This window comes from Gasterosteus aculeatus, chromosome Y, assembly GCF_964276395.1.
Source record: "Gasterosteus aculeatus chromosome Y, fGasAcu3.hap1.1, whole genome shotgun sequence".
Taxonomy (NCBI): domain Eukaryota; kingdom Metazoa; phylum Chordata; class Actinopteri; order Perciformes; family Gasterosteidae; genus Gasterosteus; species Gasterosteus aculeatus.
Genome location: NC_135709.1, coordinates 11,125,562 through 11,153,552, shown reverse-complemented (window position 1 = coordinate 11,153,552; position 27,991 = coordinate 11,125,562). Strand labels below are relative to the sequence as shown.

Sequence of the window (27,991 nt, the reverse complement as noted above, 5' to 3'; positions counted from 1 at the left end):
GGGAAGGAACATCTGTCCCTTTTCAGCTGAATTGTAGTCATTTGACTTCTGTCTGTGCTTACGACTTGTGCTGATGATTTCTGTATTCTTTATCTTGTTTCTATATTCTAGTTAGTAATAAATACTTAATCACAAAGCATGCTCAAGATATTTTTGATTTCTCACATGGGCTAAATCTACAAATTTCCACCACAAATAATTTATAAAAAAGTAAAGTAAGTAGGTAAAATACAAATCAAAAAACTTGTCAGAACTTGTTCTATACACTACACTCAGATCATTGAAGCTTATTCATTACCATCATTTTAAGTACATTTATACACCACATTTAAACACAGCTTAAGATGACCAATGCAATTCTATAAAATTACTTTAAAAAGTACAACACACATATATATTTGTCAACAATATGGGACAAAGCATAGAATATATACATACGATTGAAAAATGAATGGGCCAAGAAAGGAGAGTCAATAAAAACGTGTCTTTAGTCGTGCTAACGCTAATGCTAGCTTGTCAATCTGGATAATGCGTAAAAAGCAGCCGAGAAGAGCTGGTGGAGGCACGTAACGTTCCTTACTTTAATACGGAACGGCGTGTTGGTTACCTGATGTCGGTTCTGGGCAGGAAGTCCATAATGTCCTGTGCGGCTGCTGCCCCATCTTCTTCCTGATCCTCTCTTTCATCACCCTCCTCCTCCTCTCCAGACTTCTTGGTGAATCTAATTGGTGCTGGTGGAGACTGGCCTTGCATCTGTGACACACACACACACACACACACACACCCACCCACATTAGCGCAGCAAAGCAAATCATTTTGCTTGAAACATCCATCCCTCCTCCATACCTTCTCAAACTCGGCATCTATTTGTACAAGGAGAGCAGGCTTCTCGTCTTCAAAGAACATCCGAAGACGAGCTCCCATGTAGAGGAACATGACTCCAAGCAGTGCGATGGCAGCTGTCCGAACAGCAGGGTTAGTTGCTCCTAAAGCAGTCTTCACGTTGTTGATGAAACCCTTAACATTGATACTGCAGAGAACAGATTTCTTCCTGAGCCAAAACACTTTGAAACGATGGCATCATTTACACATGTTAACACTAAAATAAGGAGTATTAATTACCCAGCAAAGCCAAACTCCTTCATGGCATTAGCTAACCAGTTGAGAGTCTCTGCCTGGTTTTTGGGGTTCTTCTGTGCAAACGCTATAGACATAACCTGTAAATATGGTACATTCACCATGATCAACATCTACTGGCCCATTGAGGCTCTTAAACATGAAAATGAACTTTTCTTCTGTCCATAGTATAGCATCCCGACTACAGACAAGCGCTCTACAGACCTGTTCTGCAGTCCACAGCAGAGAGCAAGCCTCTCCAATAGCAGTCAATCCTTCTTTGGAGTTTCCACCACATTTGACATCTCCAACCTTGTCCACCAAGCCGTCCAACACTACAGAGGCTGAAGTCTTTGAGAACTGTCCTCTCTGAGCGATGAGAGCCACAACGTGCAGCTTTATCTGCATCACCTACACAGAGCAGGCAGCATCAGAATGGTACATCCTGATCCCTGATCAATTACAGCAATCATCTATATTGTCAACATTTATCTGTAATGTTGAAGGTGAACTAATGAACTAATTAATCATGGGCAGTGCCGGACCATGAATAGTTTTTCCAATAATTTGATCCTTGCTTAAATTAAAGTAATTTCTAATGATGTCAGATCAAAAAAAGAAGAACTAATAATTATGCTGTGTTTTTGGCCTGATAATTCCAGTTAAAAATGATTATCATTATGTTCTTAGATATATTTTCTTGTCCTTTAAGGATGTGGAATCGTTGGTTTGTGCTTCCATCGTTACTGTCTCAAAAAAAAAAAAGGACAAAAAAAGAGGGTCTTAAAGGAGACATATTCCATCCATCTTCAAACCGCTTATCCTTACACAGGTTTGCGGGGCGGGCTGGAGTCTATCCCAGCCAACTTCGGGTGAGAGACAGGGTACACCCTGGATTGGTCGCCAGCCAATCGTAGGGCTAACAAACAGACAAACAACCATTCACACTCACATCCACACACCTACGGGCAATTCAGCGTCACCAATTAACCTAATCTCCAGAGCATGTTTTTGGACTGTGGGAGGAAGCCGGAGTACCGGAGAGAACCCGTTCCCGATGGTTGGCTGCACAGATCCGCACTAGGGTGACCATATCCATAACACCAAAAAGGAGGAGGCTATGCAGTATTTTGTGAGGCTGTAAATCACAGGTGTCAAACTCATTTCAGGTTTGGAAGGAGGGGGAGGGACATTATGGCCAATATATGTCTGACATATATTACGAATAAATAAATAAATGTTTCCTGATCCTGACAGCATACAACAACAACGCACCACAAGGCTTCAGGAATTTGAGAGCTTACCTGGAAGTTGGTCTCCTTCCAACCGGGTTTCTTGGCCAGCATTTTCACTAAGGCCTGGCAGGGAATCTCTGTCCTATCCAAGGTCTCAACAGCCTAGAAACAAACAGTCATGGCCCATCGCAAAAAAAATTGGTAAACAAAATTTTACTTTTATTTTTTTACCACTTTACATGACTCGCTGTAATACATCAAACTGCACTAGTCACACGGTTTGAGGACTTGTTGAGAGGACCGCATGTTTATAGCAACTGTAATTAAAGTAATTCAATGTTAACGTTTCTTAAATCTAATCAATCGTCACCCACCATAATTCATATTATAGATTATACAATATAATCTCACTTTATGGCATACATGTATTGTTCTGTAACAGGGTGTCAAACTCATTTCCGGTAAGTGGCCACATACTGTCCCCTTTAATCTGAAGTGGGCCAGACCACTAAAATTATACACAATGCTCCAGCCGACATGGGGGTCACCATCATTTTCAAGTGTGCGCCGCTGCCTGGAGTGACCCTGTCATCATAAAGTGGCGGCTGGTATCTACCCATCTCAGAGTGTTTCCCACAGTAGCGCGGAGAGCGAGAAGTGGCAGGTTCCGATCGGCAAACATCTCACTTGGCATGTACATGGACCTGCCTCCTCCTCATGCAAATTCCATGTTAATATCTATCAAGTTTCTGCACAACCATTTTTGTCATAAATTCTTTTAGGGCTCTCAACATAAACGCGTTAATATATGAGATTAATGTGGCCGAGATTAATGCAAACAAACAAACAAAATATTTTAACCGCAGAAACGAAACGGCCGCTAGCTGCAGTCAGTTACGTCAAGATGGAGCTTTTTGCATTGGAAGTAAAATAAACAAGAGGTGCAACATACAGCGGAAACTGTGCAGAGGAATTACTCCATGTTAGTGTTTCCCACACATAAACTAATTTGTGGCAGCGCGCCACAGATTCAACACCGGCCGCCACACATTGCGTTTGGTGTATTTTTTTTTTTTTAACGCCATTTAAATCACGCAGTGTATTCATCCAGCTGCATTTCCTTTCCCTGCTCTCCCTCTGTCGGTCAGTCACACATCTCACATACACACATACACACACACACACACACACACACAGCCACTCCCCTCCGTGCACACCGCGTCTGTGTTGCGTCTTTTTTTTTTTAGCAAGCCCTGCAAAATCCGTTGCTCTGACAGTTCTGTTTTGCGCATGTGGGCTGTAACAACAAGTAGTATAGGGTGTGAAATGTGTACAACAGCTATGGGAGTTGTATATAGTGTGAATTGTGTATAGTTCTATCCAGTGATGAGTGTTTGACGTTTGTATAGGCGTGAATCCCTGTTTTGTAAAGTTCTGTGTTCAAAATTAATATTGAACGAATTATTCCAGTTCAGTGGTCAGCCCCCACACATAGATGTTGGATCTGTGGGAAACACTGCATGTGTCAAACAGAAAGGGAGTGAGTGGCAAACTGATCACTTAAAGCACTGCTATGCGAAGCTCGTTGCTCGTTGTTAGCTAGACTGGATAAAAGGGAAGGTTAGACCATGTGCTGGATATAGACTAGACCCGATCTCTTCCGGACCATATGGATGAGGAATAATATTCAATTAGTATCGGCAGCAAGTGATATTTGCACATTTTATCTTGGTCTGATGCAATTGTTCTGATTATTTTCACCACACATTTTTAGATATTTTGGTGTCACCATATGTAACTCTAAAATGTGTGACATAAATAGTCATTAAGGAAGTAAAGACTTCACCTTTTGGAACTCTTCCATGCTCGCCAGTCTCTCCTTCCAGTTGGCTGAGTCCAGCTGCTGTAGACAGGAGGCAGGAAGCACACCTGCAGCCCGCTCTTCACACACCTCCATCTGTCGTGACAACGCAAACATTAATGTCAATTCATCAACAAGATACTGACAAAGTTTAAAGTTGTTTGTGTCATCAAGGGACACTGACTGCAGAGGATCGATTGGTCTCTCTAAGGTAAAGAGGCTACGGTGCAGCGAGCATCATTATTAGCATTATTTCCTGCTTTGAACCACTAAAAAGAATCCTCAAATCTAAGAGGAACCAGAAATTGTAATGTAGCTGATGTTTGAACTAGATTCAAAAAAGCCACAACACTCTTTATGCTCTTGTACTTCAAACCATCTTGGCATTCAGAGCGGAAGGGGACAGCGAACAATACGACATTGAATTAACGCCATCGCTTTAAAAAAAAATGTTGACGTTGAATATCAAAAAGAAGTTTGAAGACTTTTGAAGAACTGTGCGGCCCAGACAAAAGCTCCAACAAGGGGGAAAACTCATGCACAGGGTCTCACCGAGAGTTCCCCCTCAGTGAACTCTTTACTGTCAGGGCTCTTCTTAGTCTTTCCACCAGCTACAGCGGTTGGTTTGCACCTCTTGGACGCCGCCGATGACTGCACAAAGGAGACACAATTACATTACAGGTCATTTAGCTGACGCTTTTATCCAAAGCGGCTTACATTACACTTTAAACCCATGGCTTTTACATTTTTGCCCGGGGAGCAATTAGCAATAGGTGTCTTGCTGCCAGGACTCAAACCACCGACCTTGCGGTTCCCAGACACCCGCTCTACCCCCTGCGCCACGACGACCCCCACAATGCTCTTATAGTACAACTGTACACACTCAATGCAATCAGGTTATTGGCCACAATGACATTTCTTCATCAGTTTACTTCTCTATATGTGCATCCCACTGAGCATACCTTGCTTGCAGCACCAGTTTGAGTCTTCTTGGGTTGGCCAGAAGATTTAGGTGGAGCTTCAGCAAGGGAAGGAGTTTTAGCTGGAGCCTTCTTTGCCCCCCCACCCACTGCCGCAGCCTTCTTCCCTCCAGGAAGCTCTACTTTATCAGCAGACTCTTTTATCTGTTGACATATGGAATAAAAGCACAGTGGTAAACAGATCATGGTAGCTATAGTGATGCTTCTCCTGGTCTGAATGTATTACCCCTTATTCTGCTGGTTTATTACCTTGTCCAGTTTGAGTTTATCCAAATCAGACAGGAAATGGTTCACGGCTTTCTCTCCCACCACTTTCATGGCTGTCCCCAAAGCCTCAAAGGCGGCGTCACGCACCTCTGGAGCAGAGTTATTTACTTGCTGAAATGGTCAGAGGGAAAAGCAAAGGGATGCCTTTGAAATGAGAGCCACGGGTCTTTACATCTTTCTCGATGAACAGCCGGAAGTCATCTCAGGTAACACACAACTATGTCAATGATGGCACAAGTTATTCCTGTAGAGCAGGGATTCCCAAAGTGGGGTGCACAAGAGGAAACATGTAATGGTGTGGTGTAATGGTGGATTTTACACAAAATACAGACATGAATTATACCCGTTACAAGATTCAAATTTAGAATTAAAAATGTACAATTTAATTAATAAATACACTAACTAACGTAACCTAGTTTGTGCAGCTAACTTTTTCAGCAACATTTATAAAACACGCTGAAATGGCTGAAATCGGGAAACTGTCAAGTGGACATTTGAAGCTATCAGTCGCGAAAGACGAGAGGGACACAGAGACGGAGGAAACAGGCGATGGAAAAAGAGTTAATACTCCCGTCTCTTACTCTCTAGCATTGTAAACAAACATCATGTGTAAGCAAACTGTTCTGTCATTGCTCCAATTTTAATGCAGCTATGAACAGACCCTTTCTTTTTAAGTGTGGGCGACTGGGGGTGCATGAAGCCAGTTGGGATGTAGAAGGGGGTGCGTGGTCTAAAAGGTTTGGGAACCACTGCTGTAGAGTATTGCAGAAAAAGTAGTAAGTCCTCTGCGTTACCTTGATGAGAGCAGCACAGAGCGGTTTGAGGACACTTTTGGGCAGGGTGCCCTGTGTGCAGTGTCTGAAGGAGCGGGCCAGGAACAGAGAGGCCTGCTGCTTAATGGAAGGGTTCTTATTGTCCATCACACCCAAAATATCCTCCGACAGGTTCTGAAGAGTGGTCTGGAAAAAAAGGAGGCAATCTTAGATTTGGCCCATCAAAATACAATCCAGCACATTTACATTAGGGAATCAGCTGAAAGGCAGCTTTCCAGCTTGAAACAGCTGATCGCCGAATTCGAGAACGCATCTGAAAAACTGACTCACCCACCGAAAAGTACGAGTTTTGTTCACATTAATTAGTGGTAGTATTGTAACGTAGTACTATATAGCTGAGTCCACTATCATTGTGTAGCGATTCATGTTTGATTGTGATTTTTTTTTACTGCTGTAATCTTGTCGATTTAATGATGTTATAAGTTCTGCTGCTTAAGATTTGAGATGGCCAAATGTATTCACATTAAGGAATTATTGTTGCTGGTCTTAATATTATGGTCAGCATAGCTTTTATGCTTTTAGACTGTTTACAGTCAACTGGGAGTTGTACATCGATCAGTTCAAAGATCAGGGCCCAATTAGGCTTGTGTAACATCCAGTGAGTGGTAGGTAGAAATTCAAGGGTTACAGACTGCTTCAGTCACAGTAACTGATTGCTCCATTGTTATTACATAGTTATTGTCATTACACTAAATAGTTTAATCAAGGAGGATTTACAGTGAGAAAGATGGCATCAATAGCCTCCTGCAGGGCCTGGACCACTTGAGGCTTCTTTTCCTTGAACTTCTCCAGAATAGTTGGAACCACCTAAAGAAAGCAACAAAAAGAACAGGAGATCTAATTTAGCAGTTATCAATGATTTAGAAACAGGAAATAGAACTATCATCTGTCCGTTCATATGAACAAAGTGGTGGAAACACATGGTAGCATGAATAGCAAATCACGAATGGCAAATCTTAAATTCCCATGTAGTTGGTAAATTTATAATTCTGACTACACCCTTAATTCCCACACATGAATCAGCATGTGAGTCCATTGATTTGATACATGCAAAAAACCTTTAACTAAACCTCCACATTTAAACCAAAACAATGTGAAAATGCCTTTAAGCGACTTAAAGCAATATTCTGTGGAATGAAAACAGCAATACTAATTGCTGTTGTAGATTATACACAATGGTTTCACTGGAATGAAAACGCCAACCTTTCAGGTGCTAATACAAACTTTTGTCATGGACATTTTAAGAAAAAGAAAAAAAAGACTCATTAGTGTAAAGAGATACTTACTTGTCCTGCATACGTTCCAAACTTCTTCCTGAGACCAGAGGCCAGTGCAGCAAGACATTTTGCTGCCGCCGACACCAGCATCACATTGGCGTCTTTGCCCACAACCTGGAATATTAAGCAAGTAAGCGTAAATGGTAAATGGCCTGTACTTGTATAGCGCTTTTCTAGTCTTCTGACCACTCAAAGCGCTTTAACACTACACGACATCATTCACCCATTCACACCCATTCATACACTGATGACAGGAGAACCATACACAGTGACACCTGCCATCAGTAACTACCATTCACACACTGTAGTCGCAGCTACAGGAGCAATGTTGGGTTAAGTGTCTTGCCCAAGGACACAACGACATGCGGGTTAGCCGGGCCTGGGATCGAACCCACAACCCTCTGATTGGAGGACGACCGTGCTCCCCACTCACCCACAGTCGCCCCTACAAAGCGTACAATGTTCCCACTGCTCGTGTCTCTGTTCTGTGTTCACAGCAGTGTAAAAATGTGACACTAAATTATTGCACATTGAGAATACATCCAGAGTCATCATTACAACGTGTTGACACAGAATTGAGGTTGGCTAATAGTCACAAGAAATATGCGTGACGCAGTCAGCTTCACTGAATCATAAAATGGAGGAGAAAATATTGAAGTCAAAAGCTGTTCACCCGAAGTTCCATGACACCCGATATTAGTAGTAGGGCTGTGCGGTATGGCACCTGTTCGCTGCTCTCTGGCCAACTCACTCGCAACTGGCCAGCTGAGTTAGCTTGTTGTGGCTGCTGGTGTTGCCACCAGAGAAAATACCAGCGGCTCAACCAACTTTGCAAAAAATAGTTTTCTGATCTAACTTACGACACAGCTCCTCTCTTGGCCACAAGTTGTGTTGGTGCATCTCTGGTCTCTCATTGTTCCTCCTGTATTGCTCTTTTCTGTGTTTTAATGTAGCATGAAAGTTACTTCTTGTTGTTAGCTTTACCCACCATGCAGTTTGGTGGGGTAATTTCATAAATGTACAACTATGTGTGTTAAGTTGTTTATATAAATGGTAAATGGTAAATGGACTGTATTTGTATAGCGCTTTTCTAGTCTTCCGACCACTCAAAGCGCTTTAACACTACATGACATCATTCACCCATTTACACCCATTCATACACTGATGACAGGGGACCCATACACAGTAACACCTGCACATCAGTAACTAACATTCACACACTGTAGTCGCAGTTACAGGAGCAATGTTGGGTTAAGTGTCTTGCCCAAGGACACAGTGTCGACATGTGGGTTAGCAGAGCCTGGGATCGAACCCACAACCCTCTGATTGGAGGACGACCGTGCTCCCCACTCACCCACAGTCGCTTATGTCACAAGCTGTTGTTTTGTGGTGCTTTACCCTGTTAAAGAATGTTTCTTGTGAGTTATTCATTGTTGTTATAAAGTTATAACTGGGGCTGCAATAACGCATCAAGGAAATCGATCAAAATCGATTCTAAAAAAAGCAGAGCCGACGTAGAGGAAAGAGCAGCCAGCAGCACCGGCAGTTGGGAGTCACACGACGCAGACAAAGACGTTAAGTTATGGTGTACGAGCATTTCATACTAAACTAAAAAAGTGTGTTAATGGCCAAATATGCAAAGTCAACGTAACATGGCACAGGAGCACCACGTTGTCCCGTTTTGACATGAGGAAGGTAAGGAGCCTCCAAGAGGCAACAAGCTAGCGTTAGCTCGCTAATAAAAGCAGTAAAGCAGTTAGCAAGACTAGGACACGTTTTTAATTTACTCACCTTTTTTGGACCATTCATTTTTCAATCTGTTGTCTTGTATTTATAGTATTGAGTTGAACAAGTTGGGACGTTAAAACAAATCCTGTTCAATTTTCTGATTTGTATTTTTCTTATTTTTTTATAAATGATTATTATGTTCAAGGAGCAACCTGTATTTTTTGCAAATTTGCAGTTCTGTTTTGTAATACAGGGTTGGAAAATAAAGCTTTTTAATGTATTTTTATGATCCGATTCAACGATTAATCAAAGAATAATCGACTGATTAATCGATTATCAAAATAATCGTTAGTTTCAGCCCTAGTTATAACCATAACTCAATCTCAACACACGTAAGACAAGTAGCTCCAACCGCTGCGCACTCCGCGATGAAGTGTAAAAATTAGGAGTGTAACGATTCATTCACTGAATCGATTAATTGAATCGAGAGAAAAAAAAATGCTCCGCAAATCTGCATTCCGGACGACATATATTCGAGATGCTCCGATCAGGTTTTTTGGTGCCGATCACCGATCACTGAAATCAGTATCTGCCGATCCGATAATACCGATCACCTAGTCGATTTAAGCATTCTATTTATTGTGTAGCATTATTTATGAAATGAATTATTCTTAACAACATTGGTTTTGTATTTTAAGTATTTAAATTCCGAGACGAGAGAGTATCATGAATTGACAACCATCCGTTTTATTGCAGGGAACATGCAACATTTCAATGTAGAAAAGCTCTCTTGCTTACTATAAAATGTGTAAATAATAATAAATATTAAAACAATAATAAAAATATAAATCTTTAAATGAAAATCACAACAATAGAATAACATGTGCAACATTCCACTCTCTAGAGGCTCTCAATAGAACTTGGAGCTTATAGGAGGAGATAACAAGACAGAATAAAGATTAAAGGTGCACAGGAAGTCAGCAATTAAACAAAACATGTATATCTATCTTTATAGTGTCTCACTCACTCACATACTTCACTCACTCAACTCACGCGGAGAGGGGGCATACTAGAGTATTCAAACCTTACTTCTGATTAAGCAGCATCACTGCCAGATTTGCCTTGATAAATATAAGCATCTCAGCATTTTTAGGAGTCAACCTGTGCCAAAACTCCCTCATGCACAGCGAGCTGGAGGGTGTGCGCCATGCACGGTAGGCTAGGTAAACACGCATCCCTCATGGCCTTCTCCATGTTCCTGCCGTTATCCCGCAGAATAACGTGCACCTTTTCTTGTGGGATTCCCCATGCTTGGAACATGTCTGTGAAAGCTGCAGCAAGTGCCTCCGCGATGTGCGATCCGGGAAACTCTTGTGAGTGAAGCACCACTTTGGTCAGCTCGAAGTGTTCATTAATAAACTGCGCAGTTAGGCTCAGCATAGACACAGGACAGACACTCAAACTCCAAATGTCACTCGTGAAGCTAACGGCCCTGATGCTGTCCTTCATAAGGCTCTCGATGTGCGTGTAGACATTTCGGTATAATTCCGGCAGACAAACATCAGACAACATCGGTATTTTCGGCCCGGCAGCGTATAGCGTGGATCCAAGCAGGATACAAGGCGTTTGAACCCGGAGTCTTCCACAACAGACAGCGGCTGCTGATCAAGGCATATGAATTCCATTACCTTGGCATTTAATTCCTTTCGTCTCTTGTTGTCATTGCTGTATGGTTGCTGTCGTTTCAATGTCTCTGTTACGGTCAGCTGAGTGAGTGGCGTTTGGGAAGAGGTTGCACGCTCTTTGTCTTCATCTGCCTTAACGCTCGCTTAAGGATATCTGTAAAGACATGCAACCCTACAATGTGGTTGAAAATCCGGGGTTCTGTAAATTGATCCAAACTTCGTAAACTCCTCAAATTCCTTGATGTGACAAGCTTTCAAATGCCGTATGAGGTTCGTGGTGTTGAAACCCCTTTGACGCGTTACTCCACGGGGAACTACTTTTGAGCAGACGTTGCAAACTGCAGATTTATTATCTTTTTCCGACACCTTGTAATTTTGCCAGACCGGCGAAGCCATTTTGTCTCAGTGGTTTCACCTACCCGCCACCGAAGATGGGGGCCAATGAAATTTAATAACATGGAGAGACAGACAATGACAAGCTTTTAAAAAAAAAAACATTGGCGGCCTGAAATGCCTATCTCTAACGTTTTATTGAAACGTCTCTGATAGTAGTTCTCGCAGATTTTATGACATCTGATCGGCCAAATTTTATCGGCCGTTTTGAGAACGCCGATCAGATCGGAGCATCTCTAACATATATCGATTACAAATCGATTGAAATGGTACATAATCGATTGTATCGATACTTGGAAACTGCACATTGAATTTAAGTACAAAAACGGTATGGATGTGTGTTAGTTTGTTTGTTTTTTAGCACTTTAGACACGTTAAACGTTACTCGATTCAGTCTGCCTGTCTGTGACGTCATCAGTACGCAGCGGCAGCCGCACGAAACTCAGAACAACAAAACACAGCGCGGAGGAGACGACTGTGAGCGAGACATTTACAAACTAACATGTCGATCCAGCGCGTGGAAACATTTTAGCTTTTGTAAACACGGAGGTGTTCTAAATAAGTCGGTCGCTGTTTGTAGAATATGTAGAAGACAAATAAAAAAACTTTCCGGCCATCTACTAAGGCGCCATGGGATTAAACAACGCCGACAGTAAGGCACCTCTAGCAGTGTTACTGCAGCAGCAGCAGCAGAACTCCAGCTCTGCATGTCTGCAAAGCTGGAGTTACCTTCTGCCTCAGGCCTCGCCAGCACGAAACTCAACATCACAGTAACAATTGCCAAGTTTATCTGTAAAGGCATGCGACCCTACAATGTGGTTGAAAATCCGGGGTTCTGTAAATTGATCCAAACATTGTGTAATTATTGTGTAATGTTTACATTGAAAATGGCACTTGATTCAAATAAAAGTTTAATACATTTGCCATTAATTGTTGTTTGCTTGTTTATAATATCAATAATTAATTTAAACCTGATTTCCTTACAAGAAACAACAGGGATCTCAGAAACTTTGCCTGCACTGTCCAGTATAGTTACTGAATTGATTTCAAGTTACTGAATCAAATCGAATCGAATTGTTCTAAATTAACCCAGATCGTCCATGAATCGAATCGGTAACCATGAATCGCGATTCGAATCGTTGTAAAAATAAATCGTTACACCCCCAGTAAAAATAAATTCTGCCGCCAGCCGCAGAGCTGCATCAGTAGTTATGGCGTAACACCGGTATAAACTGTGAACAATTCATACCGTAAGGATATCTTATATCGGTATACCGTTTCAACCGGTATACCGCCCAGCCCTAATTAGTACAGAACGACACATGGAAAAAGAAAAAGATCCACGTCCAGCATCAATGAAGCAAAAACACAAACAAACAATCCCACGTTCAAACTTCCACGAGTAACGCAACATAAAATGCAACCCTGTACCGGCCGCGCCACCCCTAGTGTAGATGGTGTGCCTAGTCACTTCTATTTCACTTAATTCCAGAAGAGGTGAGATGGCCTCACTGACCACACGAAAAACACTCAGTCTTTACCTTCTTCAAAGCTCTGACAAGGTCTCCATAGTCTCCATTCTCTAGTTTGGGATTCTTGGTCAGCGCCTCCACAGCCTCTACAGCTTCTTTCCTTTCCTGCCACTTTTTAGCTTCCTGCAGTAACGGACGGAGCGATTAGACATATTGAAACCTGAGTTAACAGACTTCAGGCATGAAGAGTTTTGAATCATCATACTATTTTGTCATAGAAGTCTTTGGGTATCTTTGAGAGAATCTCCACAGCTTCAAGCAGTTCATAAGGATCCACTGCAACCACCGTTTCCTCCTCATCCTCTCCTGAAAGAGGAGGAAAACAATAGTTGGCACCAGACATCACTCAACAACTCATCAACATCAAAGCAACATATTGCATGCAGAAACCTTTTGAGGCCTACCATCAGACTGTTCTCCATGAGCTTGGTGCTGTTCAAACTTGGCCTTCAAGTCCTGCTGAGAGTGCAGGAACCTGGTCTGTTTGGGAGGAGAAGAAGGCAGCTTCACCCACTCCTCCTCCAGCTCCTTCAACTGCAAGAACAGGCAGACAATCCTTGTTTAGCTCAACTTTATTTCCCAGGCAGAACAGTAAAAGATTGGGATGTATTTGTGTAAGTGTGCCCCACCTGTACAGAATTAATATTTTGCAGTGGTGGTCTCAGAGCGTCTCTGATCCATTTGTAGATCTCTACCGCGAGCAGCTTGACTTCGTCTCTCACCGCCTTCTCTCTGGACTCAAACTGCTTGCACAAAATCTTCACTATTGGTTTCAACGTCACGATCTTCGAACCAAACTCACTAGAAGAAGAGGAAAAATGGTTAGCAGTGACCAGTCAACAAAGTTGAGGCGCACATGGTTGTGTATGCGTACACGTGTCAGGGAGATTAAGAAGTGGATAATTGTAGTAGAAAATATATAGTTTCTTTTTTAAATTCCATACTTCCTTGGGGGGTAAACACTGGTTGTACTGGTCATGGTACACAGAATTACCAGTCCTCTTTGAGGTGGTGTTAGAACCTGTTAAAATTGAGTGAAAGATACTTTGAAACAGACATGGAATGATCATACATAAAGGGTGAAAAGATGACCACAAGGTGGGGGGGCCGGCAGCGACATGCCCCGGGGATTAATCGATCATACAAATTAGGCTGAGACATTAAACATTGCAGCAAGGCTGCGATTGGTCTGCTAACTATATCCTTTCCGGAGTCTCAGATTTCCAGTTTTATGGCATAATACCGCCATTATTAAAATTGTCGGAAGAAATCCGTAACTATGACCACTTATACGACACGTCATTGACTGACTATAAGGACGCGCAGATGGCCTCAGATTCATGGAGGGAGATCACCGCAAACATCGGTTTGCCGGTCGAGGGGTGCACAAAGTTGTGGAGGAAAATACAGGACAAATATGTCCGCGATGAAAAGCACTTTAGGTGGTTGCGGGCCATAGGGATTTATTTCTGTTCTTTATTTCTTATTTTTACAACCCCCCCCTTATCCTACAGAAAAAATTGTCCACTCCTCGCTACGCACAACAGTTCTTCAGACACGTGCGCGCATATTCTGACATGTGCACATACAGACATGTGTGCGTGGATGCACCAGCCGATAGAGACCATGTCTGCAACAAATGTATACATCTACATTCAGTTTAGGCTTTTATTCAAAGCGAGTTACAATTGCCGAAAGGCCAGAACAACAAGAATCAAGAAGGCATCACTGTGTACCATAATCTACAATCCATGTACATGGAGTAAGACTGACCTGAGGGCCTTTCTGAGGGTCTCGAGGCAGGCCACCACTATCTTGGGGTTCTTGTTCTCCAGTCCTTTGAGGAGCTCTTCTTGAACCACCTCCGCCTTCTCTATCTCCATGTACATCAGACAAATGTCTGTGCCCAGTTCCTTAGCGCGGGCCTTTGGCTGGTTGAACACTTTAGTCACCACGCCCGACACTACCTCCCCCGTCGTCCTGTAACATAGCATTCAGTCATTAATAAACTCATTCTCGGAACATGTATACAATGTCTGGATTCAAATTCACTTTCACATGAATATTGTACCAGTATTGCTCCCCTGAATCTCACTAAATGTTCCTATTTATTTTTATTACGTTGTCCCAATACTGGCGCACTAATACTATTTAAAGACATTCATCAACACCTGATGTATGACTATAGAATTAAGTATAGCAGACTTTGAGACGATCACCGCCCACATACCGGACCAAACTCTGCAAAGTGCCCCAGAGAGAAGACGTGGAAGCTAAGCTAACCCAGCTAGGACCTGAGGCTGCTGCACTACCCGGCCTACATTGCCGTGGGCTACAACTGCATTTTGTTGTGTATCCTTTTGCTGCATAATAACAATAAATCATTATTAAATCTTTACGCATGTTATTGGTTACTGTTACTGCTGTCTCTTTATTTTTTAACATCACAACATAATGGTAGGGGAAACACTGAGACTAGAAGATTTTATTGTTATGGATTAAGACAAATCTAGTCAATGGAAGTTATGTATTATAAGCATAGAGCTAGCTAGCTTTGTTAAACAGATGTTGAGGGTAAACTGTTATTATTTAGATTTGTTCCCATCACTGATCAACCGTGGTCCATTTAACCACTGCTGTTAAAAATATTACTTACTTGGCAGCTACATGGGCATTCTCAATAAAGACCAAGGCGGCCTCCAGGCCCTTAAGCTGAGCCACAGCATTTGAGTCAGTAACAAACTTCTTTATCAGTCCAAGGTACTTCCCCCACTCTAGACTCTTCTCATCTTGTATCCTTTGGAACAACTTCAGTGCTTCTTCATAACCACTCAGACGAGCTTTCCACACCTGAAGAAGAGTCACGTTGATAAGGTGGAGAGAAAGGAGGAATACAAAGTTCACATCAGACAGGATTTTCAAAAGGCTAAATCCGATGAGCATAAATAGGATAATCTTTCTAAAAAGCAGAAAGAAGCACAGCCAAGCAAACGTGTCTGCGAATGTGTAACGAGGGGCTCTGACCTAGATTCTTAAACTGTTACATAAAATCTTTTCCATTTCCCCTTTTTTTGTTTGCTCAGGTGAAAGTTAAAAAGAGTTTCTGAGCTCATGACACTGAATTTAAGTTATGGAGATGATAGGTTGAAAAAAAAAATGTTGGCAATATGGGAAGAACCATCCATAAGGTTGGGCTGCAATGAAGCAGAGAAATTAGCACATTTTGGAGGCGGTGCTGTTAAAAATTGTACCTTGTCTATTTTGTAGCTGGTTTGACTGTAGGATTGGGCATTAACCTTGAGTATTAGGGTTAGGACGCGAGGATTGGGTAACTGAGTCTCAGTGGTGCTCACAGCATCGCCCTTCAATCAGAATTGGTGGTGTACTATTGGCCAGGCTGGCCGAGTTCCTGGCAATGTCACAATACAGTCGTCCTCCATCTCACTTTTCTTCAATGTGTGGTAGTGACAGGGTCTCGGCAAATTGATAAGTGTTAAAGATATTTAGTTGTGGGAGCAAGGATGAGCCTCAGTGAATACCATCTAGTGAGAAGGAGCTATTAGCAAATGGGCGGGATATGAAACCCATTTTGGATCATATGTTGCCTGAAAAGACATCTATCAATTAAGTGGATGAGATTGAAGGTATGAAGGTAATATTATTCAGTCACCTTGTGTTCACATTTCTGATAGATGGGAAGCTTCATCCACTCGCTATCGTCCTCCATGGTGGCCACTTGGAGGTGGGTTTCCCCAAAGGTACTCAACTAGAAAACACAGTTATTGAAATAAAATTACATTACATTTGTCGTACATCTTCTGGTAATGTGTTGCTTGGACAATAAGTGAGCCCTAAAATCGTTCTCATTATTGGCGATAGTGGATTTCTTCAATACCAAAACTTAAACGTTACTTAGTCAGATAAATAGGTCAGAAGGACCGCAGCAGTGGGGGTCATATGGCTCTGTATTTAATCACCAGTGCTATTCTCAGTTTGCTCTCACTATGAGTGGTCACGAAATATCGTCTTATACGACTGGCAAGATATATGAGCGCCATTAACTAGCAAAGTTAGCAACGGCTGTGACCGTTGCTACGCTAGCACGTCAACCCGCTCATCCGGATAACGCCTCAACGACAAATACACAAGCAGCTCACATTCACAACTAGTATGTAGCATGTTAGCATGTTTGGTATATATTTATTAGCTCCAGCCAATAGTCATAGCGATAGCTTATTATTTACTCGCAGTGGGTAGCCGTTAGCTGCTTAGAAACACGGCTACGAGCTACCATTAACCTTCCACATCCGCCAACAGACAGGCCTAACAACGCAGTTCACATTGACAGCTGCTGAGCACAATATCTGAGCATTTAAGTCAGACTAAAATTCCGCTTTTACCAATACTAAAACACTATTTACAATCCTATTTGTGTGTCTCTAAGGACAATAAGATCCAACCTGTCCAGTTCGCAAGATGAAGGTGATAATGGTTTTACGAGGGAGCAGTCCAGCCGAGCTTTAACGTTATACAAGGTTTGCCAGTGACACCCACGGTCACATCCGGTTCTAAATAAAACGGAAAAAGAACGTCTCTTTCTCAATACGGAGTACCTAATTAATTGGCCTATATTTTTGAGTAGTAAACGACTTAGTGGAAACAGCTTTGCAGGATATACAGTTGTGTTTGCTTATGTCTTTATGTGTAGCCGAGGCATGTGGCGCTCTTATTTCAAACACAAATAAACACCAATTTCCGGTATTGTCTCTTCTGCCATTGTCCAACTTGTTCCAGTTTTTGGAAACGCGAAAGAGGGGCGGAAACATGGACACCACCCTGATGGCCTAACGTTACATCTTTATTTTATCTAATCCGTAATCTAGAGTCGTATACAGTCTCATTACACGAAGAGTAAAACAGCGAATAGGAAACCCATGTAAGCCCCATTATCGTCTTTAAAGGCTCTCTTATTCATTACTGGAAAAAAAGCCATTGATTGGTTGAATTTGAATAATGGCCCGCCCACAAGGTAGGATATTACGTTGCGGATTGGCCCATCACACACAGCTATCCTTGGTAGAGATTTGATTGGCAGCTTTCACAGTAAATCAACACAATAGAAAGTTTGTATTGTAGAAATTCGTCTTTGATGCAATCGTACACCACATTAACATTAGAATAAAGGTTCATTAATAGGTATATTTAAATAATCCGAGCCAAATAGTGTGTTAGCAAACTCCACATATATTTATTTTCATTCATCCGTGTACACAGCAATACTCATTAAACGATGCTCTGTTTGATGCGTGTTAATCAAATGGTTAAATTTAGTTCAAAGTCGTTTGTGGTTGCAGGTCCCGTTGCTGTTTCCATAGATATTTAATTTTTCCACCTTTTGAGCTGTTTATTATGGAAGCTATGGAAGCCCATTTCCGCCACACACAAAAAAGAAGGATTAGAAAATCGAAATAATAACTTAAAAAGTCGAAATTATGACTTAAGAAAGTCAAAATTATGACTTTAATTAATTAATTAATTGACTCTCAATGAGGTAACTATTACGGGAGACTTTTTTAAAAATGTAAGATGTTATACATGACCAAACGTTATCTTAATCAGTTCATGCTGAGGGGAAGCTTCAGAGCTTCAAAGTCGAAATTATGAGATAAAAAGTCGAAATTATGACTTAAGATATGCGCATGCGCAGCTTCCGTGACGCGGTCACAACGTCGCTGGTTTTGCAATGTATACGCTATCCAACTCTCAATGGGGTAACTATTACGGGTAACTTTTTTAAAATGTAATATGTTATACATGACCATACGTTATCTTAATCAGTTCACTGTTAACGCTAAGCACGTTACAAGATAGAAGTTAATGTAGTTTTGGCTACAATATATTTTCACCGTTGATGAACCATGTTCCCCTGAGGTAACGTAACGTTAAATGTACGGAAACGGAAATGAAAACTGTCAGTAATCAGCGATGTGTTCTGTGTGTTTCTCAAAGGAGGATAACATCAACGTAGCGCTTTAAACAATATTTGGTACGTGTTGAAATATCCCATGAACGTCATTACAACGCAATACGTTGACCCGGCACGCGAAAGATAATGTTATGGCGCATGACCAGGACACTCGTCATTGTACGCTTTTTCCGGTCCTTTTTTTGTCTATGGCCCGGGAAACGTCAGTGATGTTGATTCATACACGGACATTAAAACTGTTTGTAATCAGCGATGTGTTTTCTTTATTTCTCAAAGGGGGGTGACGTTACAGCAGGGGTGGGCAATTATTTTTCCCAGGGGGCCAAATGAGAAACTGAAAATATTTTGGAGGGCCAGGCCAAAATGCCGAACTGAGCTGGTAAGAGTGTATGTTGTTATTATGTGAAAAAAAAATTTCAGTCACATTAATAACAAGGGCATTTTGAGTTTCATATACTATTGAAACAAGGATTTTCTTAGCTTTCTAAAGACATCACATCATCAGTCGGTGCCGGTGATCAGATGATGGTTTGACTTATTTCAGGGTTTTCACGAGGGTTTTCAGGGTTGTTTGAGATTGTTGCTGCCTAGTTGTCTTCAAATGAATTGCAACTTTGTCATGAAGGCTTTCACATGGATGTGCATTTCATGAGCAAAAAGACCCTCGCCCTGCAGCTGTGTGTTCAGTTCATTCATCACTGCAGTCACATCAACAGCAAATGTTCAATCTGCCATCCAGTCCTTATCAGACAGCTCTGGGATGGTTTTGTCTTTCATCTCACAAAACTCTTTTATCTCTGATTTCAGAACTCAAAACCTTTTTAGCACTTTGCCCAGACTGAGCCATGTGACAGCTGTGTGGTACCGGACATCACCATGTTCGCTCTCTTGCTCCTCCAATAGTGAAACAAACTGCCTGTGATTCAATGCTCGCGCTCCGATGAAATTAACTGTTGTAGTAACAATTTCTGCTCTGCGGTGAGTTCACTCGCTTTATCTTTCATTCTTTTCAAAAGCCCAACATCCTTCCCAGTCAAATTTCGACATCCATCCGTGGTGACCCCTGCCAGTCTGTCCCATTGGAGTCCCGGTTTGTCCATGCATGCGTTTACCTCGGTGAACAGATCACTCCCCGTTGTGGTTCCTTTCATTGGCTGCATTGATGCCAGCTCTTCCGTAAACTTGAAGTCGCTCGTCATCCACCGGGGAGATATGAGCAGCTGGGCCGTATGACGGACGTCACAGCTCTCATCCAAAGCTTCACACTTCACCTTGCAGCTGAAACTCCAGATTCTCCGCGATGTCCTCCACCCTCCTCGTCACGGTGCGGCGGGACAGCGGGATGTTGTAAACGCTTCTTTTTTCTCTGGGCAGCAGCGCTGCAGACTCGACCACGCACTCTTTCACAAACTGCCCCTCAGAGAATGGCTTAGTGTTCTGGTTCTGGTCGCTGCATCTCTGGCTGCGTGCACCTTTGTAAAACAGCCGTGTTGTTTTTCTAGCTTTGCTAGTAAATCCGTTGATCCGCGCTCGTTCGGCATCAGTCAAGTTTTTGTATTTATCGCCATGTTTGGTCTCGTAAAGCCGTTTCAAATTGTACTCTTTTAACACGGCGACATGCTCCCCACAAACCAAACACACAGGTTTACCTTTGACTTCCTTAAAGAAAGAAATAGTAGTCCATTTGTAGGAGCCATATACATTTGGTATTATTTCATTTAATTTTGCTCTGTGCCACTAGGGGGCTGTATGTGCTTTGTGGCTCAGCTGACCTCGGATCAGCCCAGGTAGGCCATTTAACCTGCAGGAATGTCAGACACAGGTGTTGGTAATTTGGGAAGCAAACAGTTTTCGACCTAAAGTGTACTGACGAAGTCCTAAACGAAGTCTAGTACTGGTTGCTAATATGGTGGATTAGTTTTAGACGTGTGCCAGTGTGCGTGTGTGCCTTTGTGGTGAGAAATGCGGTTTATTATTTTGGGTACCTGTATTATGAGTTAAAGTTTTGCCGTTTTATGATATTTGGATGTAAAATAAACATGCAAGATAATTGTAACATCACAAGACTCCGTTTTGCTGTGTTCGAGCGCACCGGGCGCACGTCTAAAACTAATCCACCATATTAGCAACCAGTACTAGACTTCGTTCAGGACTTCGTCAGTACACCATTTTTGTTTGAAACAGAAGGTAGAGAGTTCAGGGTTGACCCGGAGGGGAGACAGGTTGTCAATCACACGCATTTCACGTGCACAGTTGACGTGCACCGTGAGAATAAATGGGCTTCGAAATAAAAGCAATGCGGTTTTAGTTAGAAAATATGTTTTTTTTTCTAAATCATGTAGTCTTTCGCGGGCCGGTCAGAATCATCCCGCGGGCCGTACAATGCCCAGGTCTGCGTTACAGCAACATCAACATAGCTGACAGGTTACCGGCAGAGAAATGGAGTTTCAGTATATTGAAGACTATTTTAAACGTGGCTTTACAACAGATGAAATCCTTCAATTGCTTTCTTCTTCACATGGGATTGTGCTAAGCAAACGCACCCTTGAAAGAATTTTAAACAAAAAGCAGCTCTGGCATAGGAAGAATAAAACCGATGTGGCTGAGGTGGCAACCTTCATTGAACAACAACTGGAAACTTCTGGTCAATGTCATGGTTACAGATGGATGCACCAAAAGTGTTGGTTACATGGAATTACAACTGACAGAGAAACCGTTCAAATATTGCTTCAGTTATTGGATGGTGAAGGTGTTGATCTGAGGTCAAGAAACAGACTGCGAAGGCGTGTTTACCACAGCTGTGGTCCAAACTATGTCTGGCACATTGATGGCTATGACAAACTTAAGCCATTTGGAATTGCTATCAGTGGATGCATAGACGGTTTTTCCAAGAAAGATGATTTGGCTTGAAGCCTACAAAACAAACAATGACCCAAATATCATTGCCGGCTACTTCATGGATGCTGTGATCAATGCTGATGGATGCCCTGCCAGACTAAGACTGGATTTAGGAACTGAAAATGGACATATGGCTGAAATGCAGCGGCTTTTGCATTTGTCCAAGGACCAAGCTGAGACAGACTGTGTAACCTTTGGTCCAAGCACAGGAAACCAGCGGATTGAGCGTTGGTGGCTGACCCTGCGCAGTGAGTGTGTCCAGTTTTGGATGGACCTGTTTGACAAATTGAGAGAAGATGTCTACTTCTCAGACGACTTTTTGGATAAGTCCTTGATCCAGTTTTGCTTTCTTCAAACAATACAGGTAATTGACCTACACACACACACACACACAGAGGGTTGTCAAATAATATGTTAAGGAGCCATGTAAAAGACAGTAATTTCCTATGTTCTTTGTAGATAATTGTGTGGCATTGAATAATGATGTAAAAGACCCTTCTCATTTTTAGGTTCACTGATTGCTGTGAAATATTATTGCAACACATTTTTAGCATTTTAAATGTTGCAGGTGTTAATATTGTATTGTGCCATCCCACCATATAACCACGAGAAAGATCACACTAATAAATACCATCATTATTATATTATTATTGATGATTGTTGAGCTATTTGATCATTTGACAAGAACGTGGGATAATGTGTGTATTCTTCATAACTAGTTACTAGTGTGTACAAAGGCCCCTTACGCCAATGCATCAACCAGGAATACGTTTTTAAAATGCTGTACCTTTTTGCGGCTTAAAATCATGTGTCTCTTAGGAGGAACTTAATGAGGTGAGTTTGACTTGGAACAGCAACAGAGTCCGTCGAGTCCACAACTCCCGATCACCTCATGGACGTCCCTCCATACTGCATGCAGTCCCTCAACTATTCAGAGGCAGAGATTGTTTGCACCATGTGGACCTGGAGAATGTTCAAGTCTGTCTTGAAGAGTGTGTATTCAAGGACTTCCCCTGCGATGAAGACATGTTTCATATCTGTGTGGACCTGATGTCAGAGTATAACCTGAAATTAAACAATGATGTGTTTGAAACAGTGAACCTGTATATTGAACTCAGGCATCTGATAAAGAATTAACTAAATCCTTAAACTTTTTTTGCCAGTGTCAAATTTCAAAAATTGTTTATTTAGGTTCCGTTTCATTCCAGGACTAAAATTGCAAACTTATGATTGCAACTGTGAAAATAATGGTTCATGTTATGGATGTTAATATAATTGTTGATATTATGTGTACACACAAACTCTGTTGTCCTTACACTATTTGTAAAAACATTTACAATACACTTAATTATTCATTTTTTCAAGTTTAATCACAAATTGTAAATGTATCAAATAGAACTCTGACAGAAACATTTTCACATGTGATTTATTTAACAACCATAACAGTTTGTCTGAAATTTCCTTAAAGGAGATTTCCTCTAAGCCCGGTGTATTAAAACATACCACCTAAAGGAACATGTTCGTAAACTGAAAACAATGTTAAATAAAGAAAAGATTAGAAATTGGCTGAACAAGCTGAAAAATATGGGCAACATGTTAAAACTGTGACACTCAGTAGATGATATGTGTCCTTTATAAGCCAACAATCTGTAAACCTAGAAATCCTTAACTTGGTAGCCAACATCTGTGTAGCTCAGACAATGTCCATTACCCACACTTTGCTTTCTAAAACGTTGTTCATTTCATGTCGAAAATCCGGGTAGTTGTCATAGCTGACTGGCAACTCCAAGTAACAGCCACATGTGTGGGCAACAGGTCTTCTCTGAAATCCCTGGAGTTGTGTGAAGCTGACCGTGATTTTCTTTCCTGTGAACAAGTCGGACCCAGTGCAAAATCTAAGGAAACGGGAGAGATGCTGGGTGTCTGACACTCAGGTATGCGCTTACATACTTGACTACTTGTTTTTCCTGGGCATTCTGGGTGATGGGGTAAGTGATTGATCTGGTGATCTTTCGTGATGTTGGGTGTAGCTCTCTCTAGTCTCATAGACTGCTGCAATCCCTTTCAGCTCTGATCTAACAGGTACAAGCATGTTGCTCCACTGTTCAATCACAAAAGCAGGCTCTTGAACCAGTTTTTGGTGAGCAAGCTCCTTCAAGATTTGCTCCATGCTCTGTGCTGTTGGAACCCCCCGGCAGTTGTGCATATCCAGGATTTCCAACAATTCTTCGAAGTCGACACCTTCAAAATCAGAACGACAAGATTCAAAGATTGCCTGCTCCGACTCTGACCCGTACTTGAAAAAGCATTCCACAAGATCGCTCTCCACAAAGCCGAAAACAGCTTTCTCCAGAAGAACAGGTGCGAGTTTCACAGGGAGGTACTCTCTTTGCCAGCCAAATGCGATTATTCGTCCAACACTTTCCCATTCTTGTGTACCAAAATCATGGCGTAGGTATGGCACTTTGAAGCCATTTCCCATGGTGCACTCCTCATAAAAGTCATTCCAAAATTCTGACAGTACATCCCTCAAAACACCACCATCATCGAAAGCCTTTTCAAGCTTTCCATCAGGAAGAATAACTTGAAAGCAAATGTTATCTTCCATGATACTTTCCTCAGAAAACACTAGAATAAGTTCTCTGAGAATCTGTCCACGATGAAGAACAATAACTTTCTTCACTCTTTCTCCCTGACTGGCTTGGTCCTGCAAAACATCCATGGGAGGAAGCAAAGCTGATGCAAATTATATGTCCTGAGAGAGAGCCACGGTGTCATCAAGAGAAGAGTACTCCATCCTATCCATGGTTTCTGTGTGGAAAGTTACTATGCCACTATCCTCTAAAGCATCCACATGATGTAATGTGTTATGCTCTGGCAAGGTAGGTGCATCGGTATGGTTGACTGTGGTGTAAAGAAGGGACATACTTTCATCACTTGCATTTGCAAATTCTGTGCTGCTTCCAACATAAATTACATCAGAAACATGTATCTCCACATTGTCTGTTCCAGGAGTATTTGGAGAAGGACGGTAGGGATCAGATCTGTCATTTGTCTCTTCCCCTTTTTGCTCAGTGACATCACCGTTCTCTTCCTTAAGATGGATGTCATTGACAATGTCTTTCTTCTTCGTTGTTAAATAGAAACGCAGGAGAGGTAACTTTGTCTTTTCGTAGAGTTCCCCCACAGTGATACTATCATCCAATGAATGCTGCTGAAAGTCAGTTAAATCTATATCAAAATCTGAACAGCTCCCCTCTAAATTTACTCCATCTGGAAAAAAACAACAGGGTAGCCTTTTCAATCAAGTTCTGTTTTTTACTGTTCTTTGGGACACTCTCTTTTCTGGTTCCCCCTCCCTTTTTTGGCGCGCATCTGTAAAAATCCCCCTTCGCGGAAATTCATCCATCCTATCTCAATTTTTCTCTGAGTTTTTTGAGCATTCTTTGGAGTGGTTTGATGCTTTCTCGGAAATACATACTCATCTTTGTTTTGTGAGAGCTTTCCTCTCAGTCGCTCAAAGATCTTTGACTTGCGACTGCTCGGTTCTTTTTCTCTCCGTCTGCAGAAGCCAAACACAGCCAGACGAGCACCATCGGATGGCAGGTACTCTCTCAGCTGGTCATCTGTCATGAGGTGTATGACACTGGAATCAATCTACAACGAAGGAATACTTTATTAATTCTATGCTCTGTGAAATAAATTGTAACAATGAATAACCTGCATTTGCGATACCAGATATTTATAAAGCTCTTCTTAACTTTAGTTTTTTTTAATGTTTAATCAAAATTTAAGCATTTCTTAGATCAGCTACCTTCTCGTGTTCCAATCGTTGTATGTCTTCAACAGGTACATGCCGTGAACTTAAGTAGTCACTGGTCCTCCATCTTGTGAAGGTTCAAACACCTCTGTTGAATAAAAGTTTACCTCAAATGTGATCTTAAATCAAACGTCTAAATACCACACTTTTGTTCTTTGACTTTAATAGAAATGTTCAGTTACCAGCATAATCACGTCATCCCCCTTTGAGAAATACAGAAAACACATCGCTTATTACTAACAGTTTTAATTTCCGTGTATGAATCAACATCACTGACGTTTCCCGGGCCATAGACAAAAAAAGGACCGGAAAAAGCGTACAATGACGAGTGTCCTGGTCATGCGCCATAACATTATCTTTCGCGTGCCGGGTCAACGCATCGCGTTGTAATGACGTTCATGGGATATTTCAACATGTACCATATATTGTTTAAAGCGCTACGTTGATGTTATCCTCCTTTGAGAAACATACAGAACACATCGCTGATTACTGCCAGTTTTCATTTCCGTTTACGAACATTTAACGTTACGTTACCTCAGGGGAACATGGTTCATCAACGGTGAAAATATATTGTAGCCAAAACTACATTAACTTCGATCTTGTAACGTGCTTAGCGTTAACAGTGAACTGATTAAGATAACGTATGGTCATGTATAACATCTTACATTTTAAAAAAGTCACCCGTAATAGTTACCCCATTGAGAGTTGGATAGCGTATACATTGCAAAACCAGCGACGTTGTGACCGCGTCACGGAAGCTGCGCATGCGCATATCTTAAGTCATAATTTCGACTTTTTATCTCATAATTTCGACTTTGAAGCTCTGAAGCTACCCCTCAGCATGATGCTATCACCACCGTATTTCCCTGTTGGAATGGGGTGCTCAGGATGAGGGCCAGTGTTGGGTTTCCACCACCCAGAACAGACATTTATACATTGTGCTCTTTAGTGTGTATATATTTCTTTTTACTAAGTTTTTAATTATACATCTGTAGCTCTGTGGAAGGAGGGCATAGTAAAATAAGAATATCATTGTACAGAATAACCTGTTAAACTGTACACCATGACAATAAATATCTTGAATCTTGAACATTTTGCATTGAGATATGTCAGTTTTAGTCTTATCTGGTTTACTTTCAACAGCAGTTTTCTTCTTGCCACTCTGTCATAAAGGCCAGATTTGTGGAGTTTACGACTAATAGATGTCCTGTGGACGAATTTTCTCTCCTCATCTGTGGATTTTTGCAGCGCCTCCAGAGTTACCATGGGGCTCTTGGTTGCTTCTCTATTAAGAACATTACAGTCTATTGTAAACTGTACTGTAATCAAGGAAAGGATCAAGGAAATTAATCAAATTTACAACTAAAGAGGATACTAATATAGTATATATAGTATATAATATTATTGTTTGGTTTCTTAGGTTGATATAGTATTAGAGATAGCTTTTTCTGTTTTGTGTTCAATTTAGTTTAATCATTTTTTGTCAACAAGTATGCATAGTTTGGTTTATTGGACCACTAATAGGGTAATACTGTGGGCACCTGGAGGTTATTTAAGGGCAGGGCTGTAGTGGAGGGTAAACTCTCCTTAAGCTCTATTCTTGTGGTCTCTCCAAGCTGAGGAGGCTTTCACCCAGCTCAAGGAGAAGTTTACCACGGCCCCCATTCGCACAGTTCCAGACCCAAGTCGACAGTTTGTGGTGGAGGTGGATGCCTCTAACAACGGTGTGGGGGCGGTCCTGTCTCAGTGGTCTGCAAAGGACCACAAACTACATCTATGTGCCTTCCTGTCCAGGAAACTTTTGGCCGCGAAGCGGAACTATGATGTTGGTAACCGTGAGTTGCTCGCGGTAAAGTAAAGTAAACGGGGCTCAACACCCGTTTATTGTCTGGACTGACAAGAACCTCGAGTATATTCACAAGTCTAAGCGCTTGAATTCTCGCCACGCCAGATGGACTGTTCTTTAATCTCTTTGACTTTGTTTTGTTCTACAGACCGGGGTCCCAGAACACCAAGCCGGATGCCCTGTCTCGTCTGTTTGACCCCAAGCCCACAGCCAAGAAACCTGAGCCAATCCTGCCACTGCACCGTGTGGTAGGAGCGGTAACGTGGCAGATAGAATCAGAGGTGAAGCGTGCTAATGGTGAGAACCCTACACCTGGAGGTTGTCCAGTTATTCGCCGGTTTGTTCCGGTTGCTATGCGCCCATAGGTGATTCACTGGGCTCACACCTCAAAGCTTACCTGCCATCCAGGGATCAGGAGAACAATGTATCCCAGAACCCCTTGTCCTGGAGCGAACACCTGACCTGGGTCGAATATGCCCACAATACTCTCCCCACAGTGGCCACTGGGCTCCCTTCCAGTGTGTCTTTGGCTAC

General features: G+C 41.9%; 1 protein-coding gene across 7 annotated transcripts in view; it reads right to left on the bottom strand.

Moving 5' to 3' along the window:
* The window catches only part of LOC120812446 (cytoskeleton-associated protein 5-like), a 49,571-nt gene extending 32,104 nt beyond the window's left edge, over nucleotides 1-17,467 (bottom strand). For all 7 annotated transcript variants that reach the window (XM_040168394.2, XM_040168395.2, XM_078097586.1 and 4 more), the window contains exons 1-20: nucleotides 17,368-17,467; nucleotides 16,578-16,673; nucleotides 15,564-15,757; nucleotides 14,681-14,887; nucleotides 13,537-13,708; nucleotides 13,312-13,441; nucleotides 13,113-13,213; nucleotides 12,917-13,030; nucleotides 7,579-7,683; nucleotides 7,010-7,099; nucleotides 6,254-6,418; nucleotides 5,442-5,570; nucleotides 5,175-5,336; nucleotides 4,765-4,863; nucleotides 4,198-4,308; nucleotides 2,421-2,513; nucleotides 1,342-1,527; nucleotides 1,123-1,217; nucleotides 847-1,030; nucleotides 608-753 (exon numbers count right to left, since the gene is read on the bottom strand). In XM_040168394.2, coding sequence (XP_040024328.2) covers nucleotides 608-753; nucleotides 847-1,030; nucleotides 1,123-1,217; nucleotides 1,342-1,527; nucleotides 2,421-2,513; nucleotides 4,198-4,308; nucleotides 4,765-4,863; nucleotides 5,175-5,336; nucleotides 5,442-5,570; nucleotides 6,254-6,418; nucleotides 7,010-7,099; nucleotides 7,579-7,683; nucleotides 12,917-13,030; nucleotides 13,113-13,213; nucleotides 13,312-13,441; nucleotides 13,537-13,708; nucleotides 14,681-14,887; nucleotides 15,564-15,757; nucleotides 16,578-16,634 — 2,540 coding nt within the window. In that variant the 5' untranslated portion in view covers nucleotides 16,635-16,673; nucleotides 17,368-17,467. The remainder of the gene's footprint in view (nucleotides 1-607; nucleotides 754-846; nucleotides 1,031-1,122; nucleotides 1,218-1,341; nucleotides 1,528-2,420; nucleotides 2,514-4,197; nucleotides 4,309-4,764; nucleotides 4,864-5,174; nucleotides 5,337-5,441; nucleotides 5,571-6,253; nucleotides 6,419-7,009; nucleotides 7,100-7,578; nucleotides 7,684-12,916; nucleotides 13,031-13,112; nucleotides 13,214-13,311; nucleotides 13,442-13,536; nucleotides 13,709-14,680; nucleotides 14,888-15,563; nucleotides 15,758-16,577; nucleotides 16,674-17,367) is intronic.
* Between the last annotated feature and the right edge of the window lie 10,524 nt (nucleotides 17,468-27,991).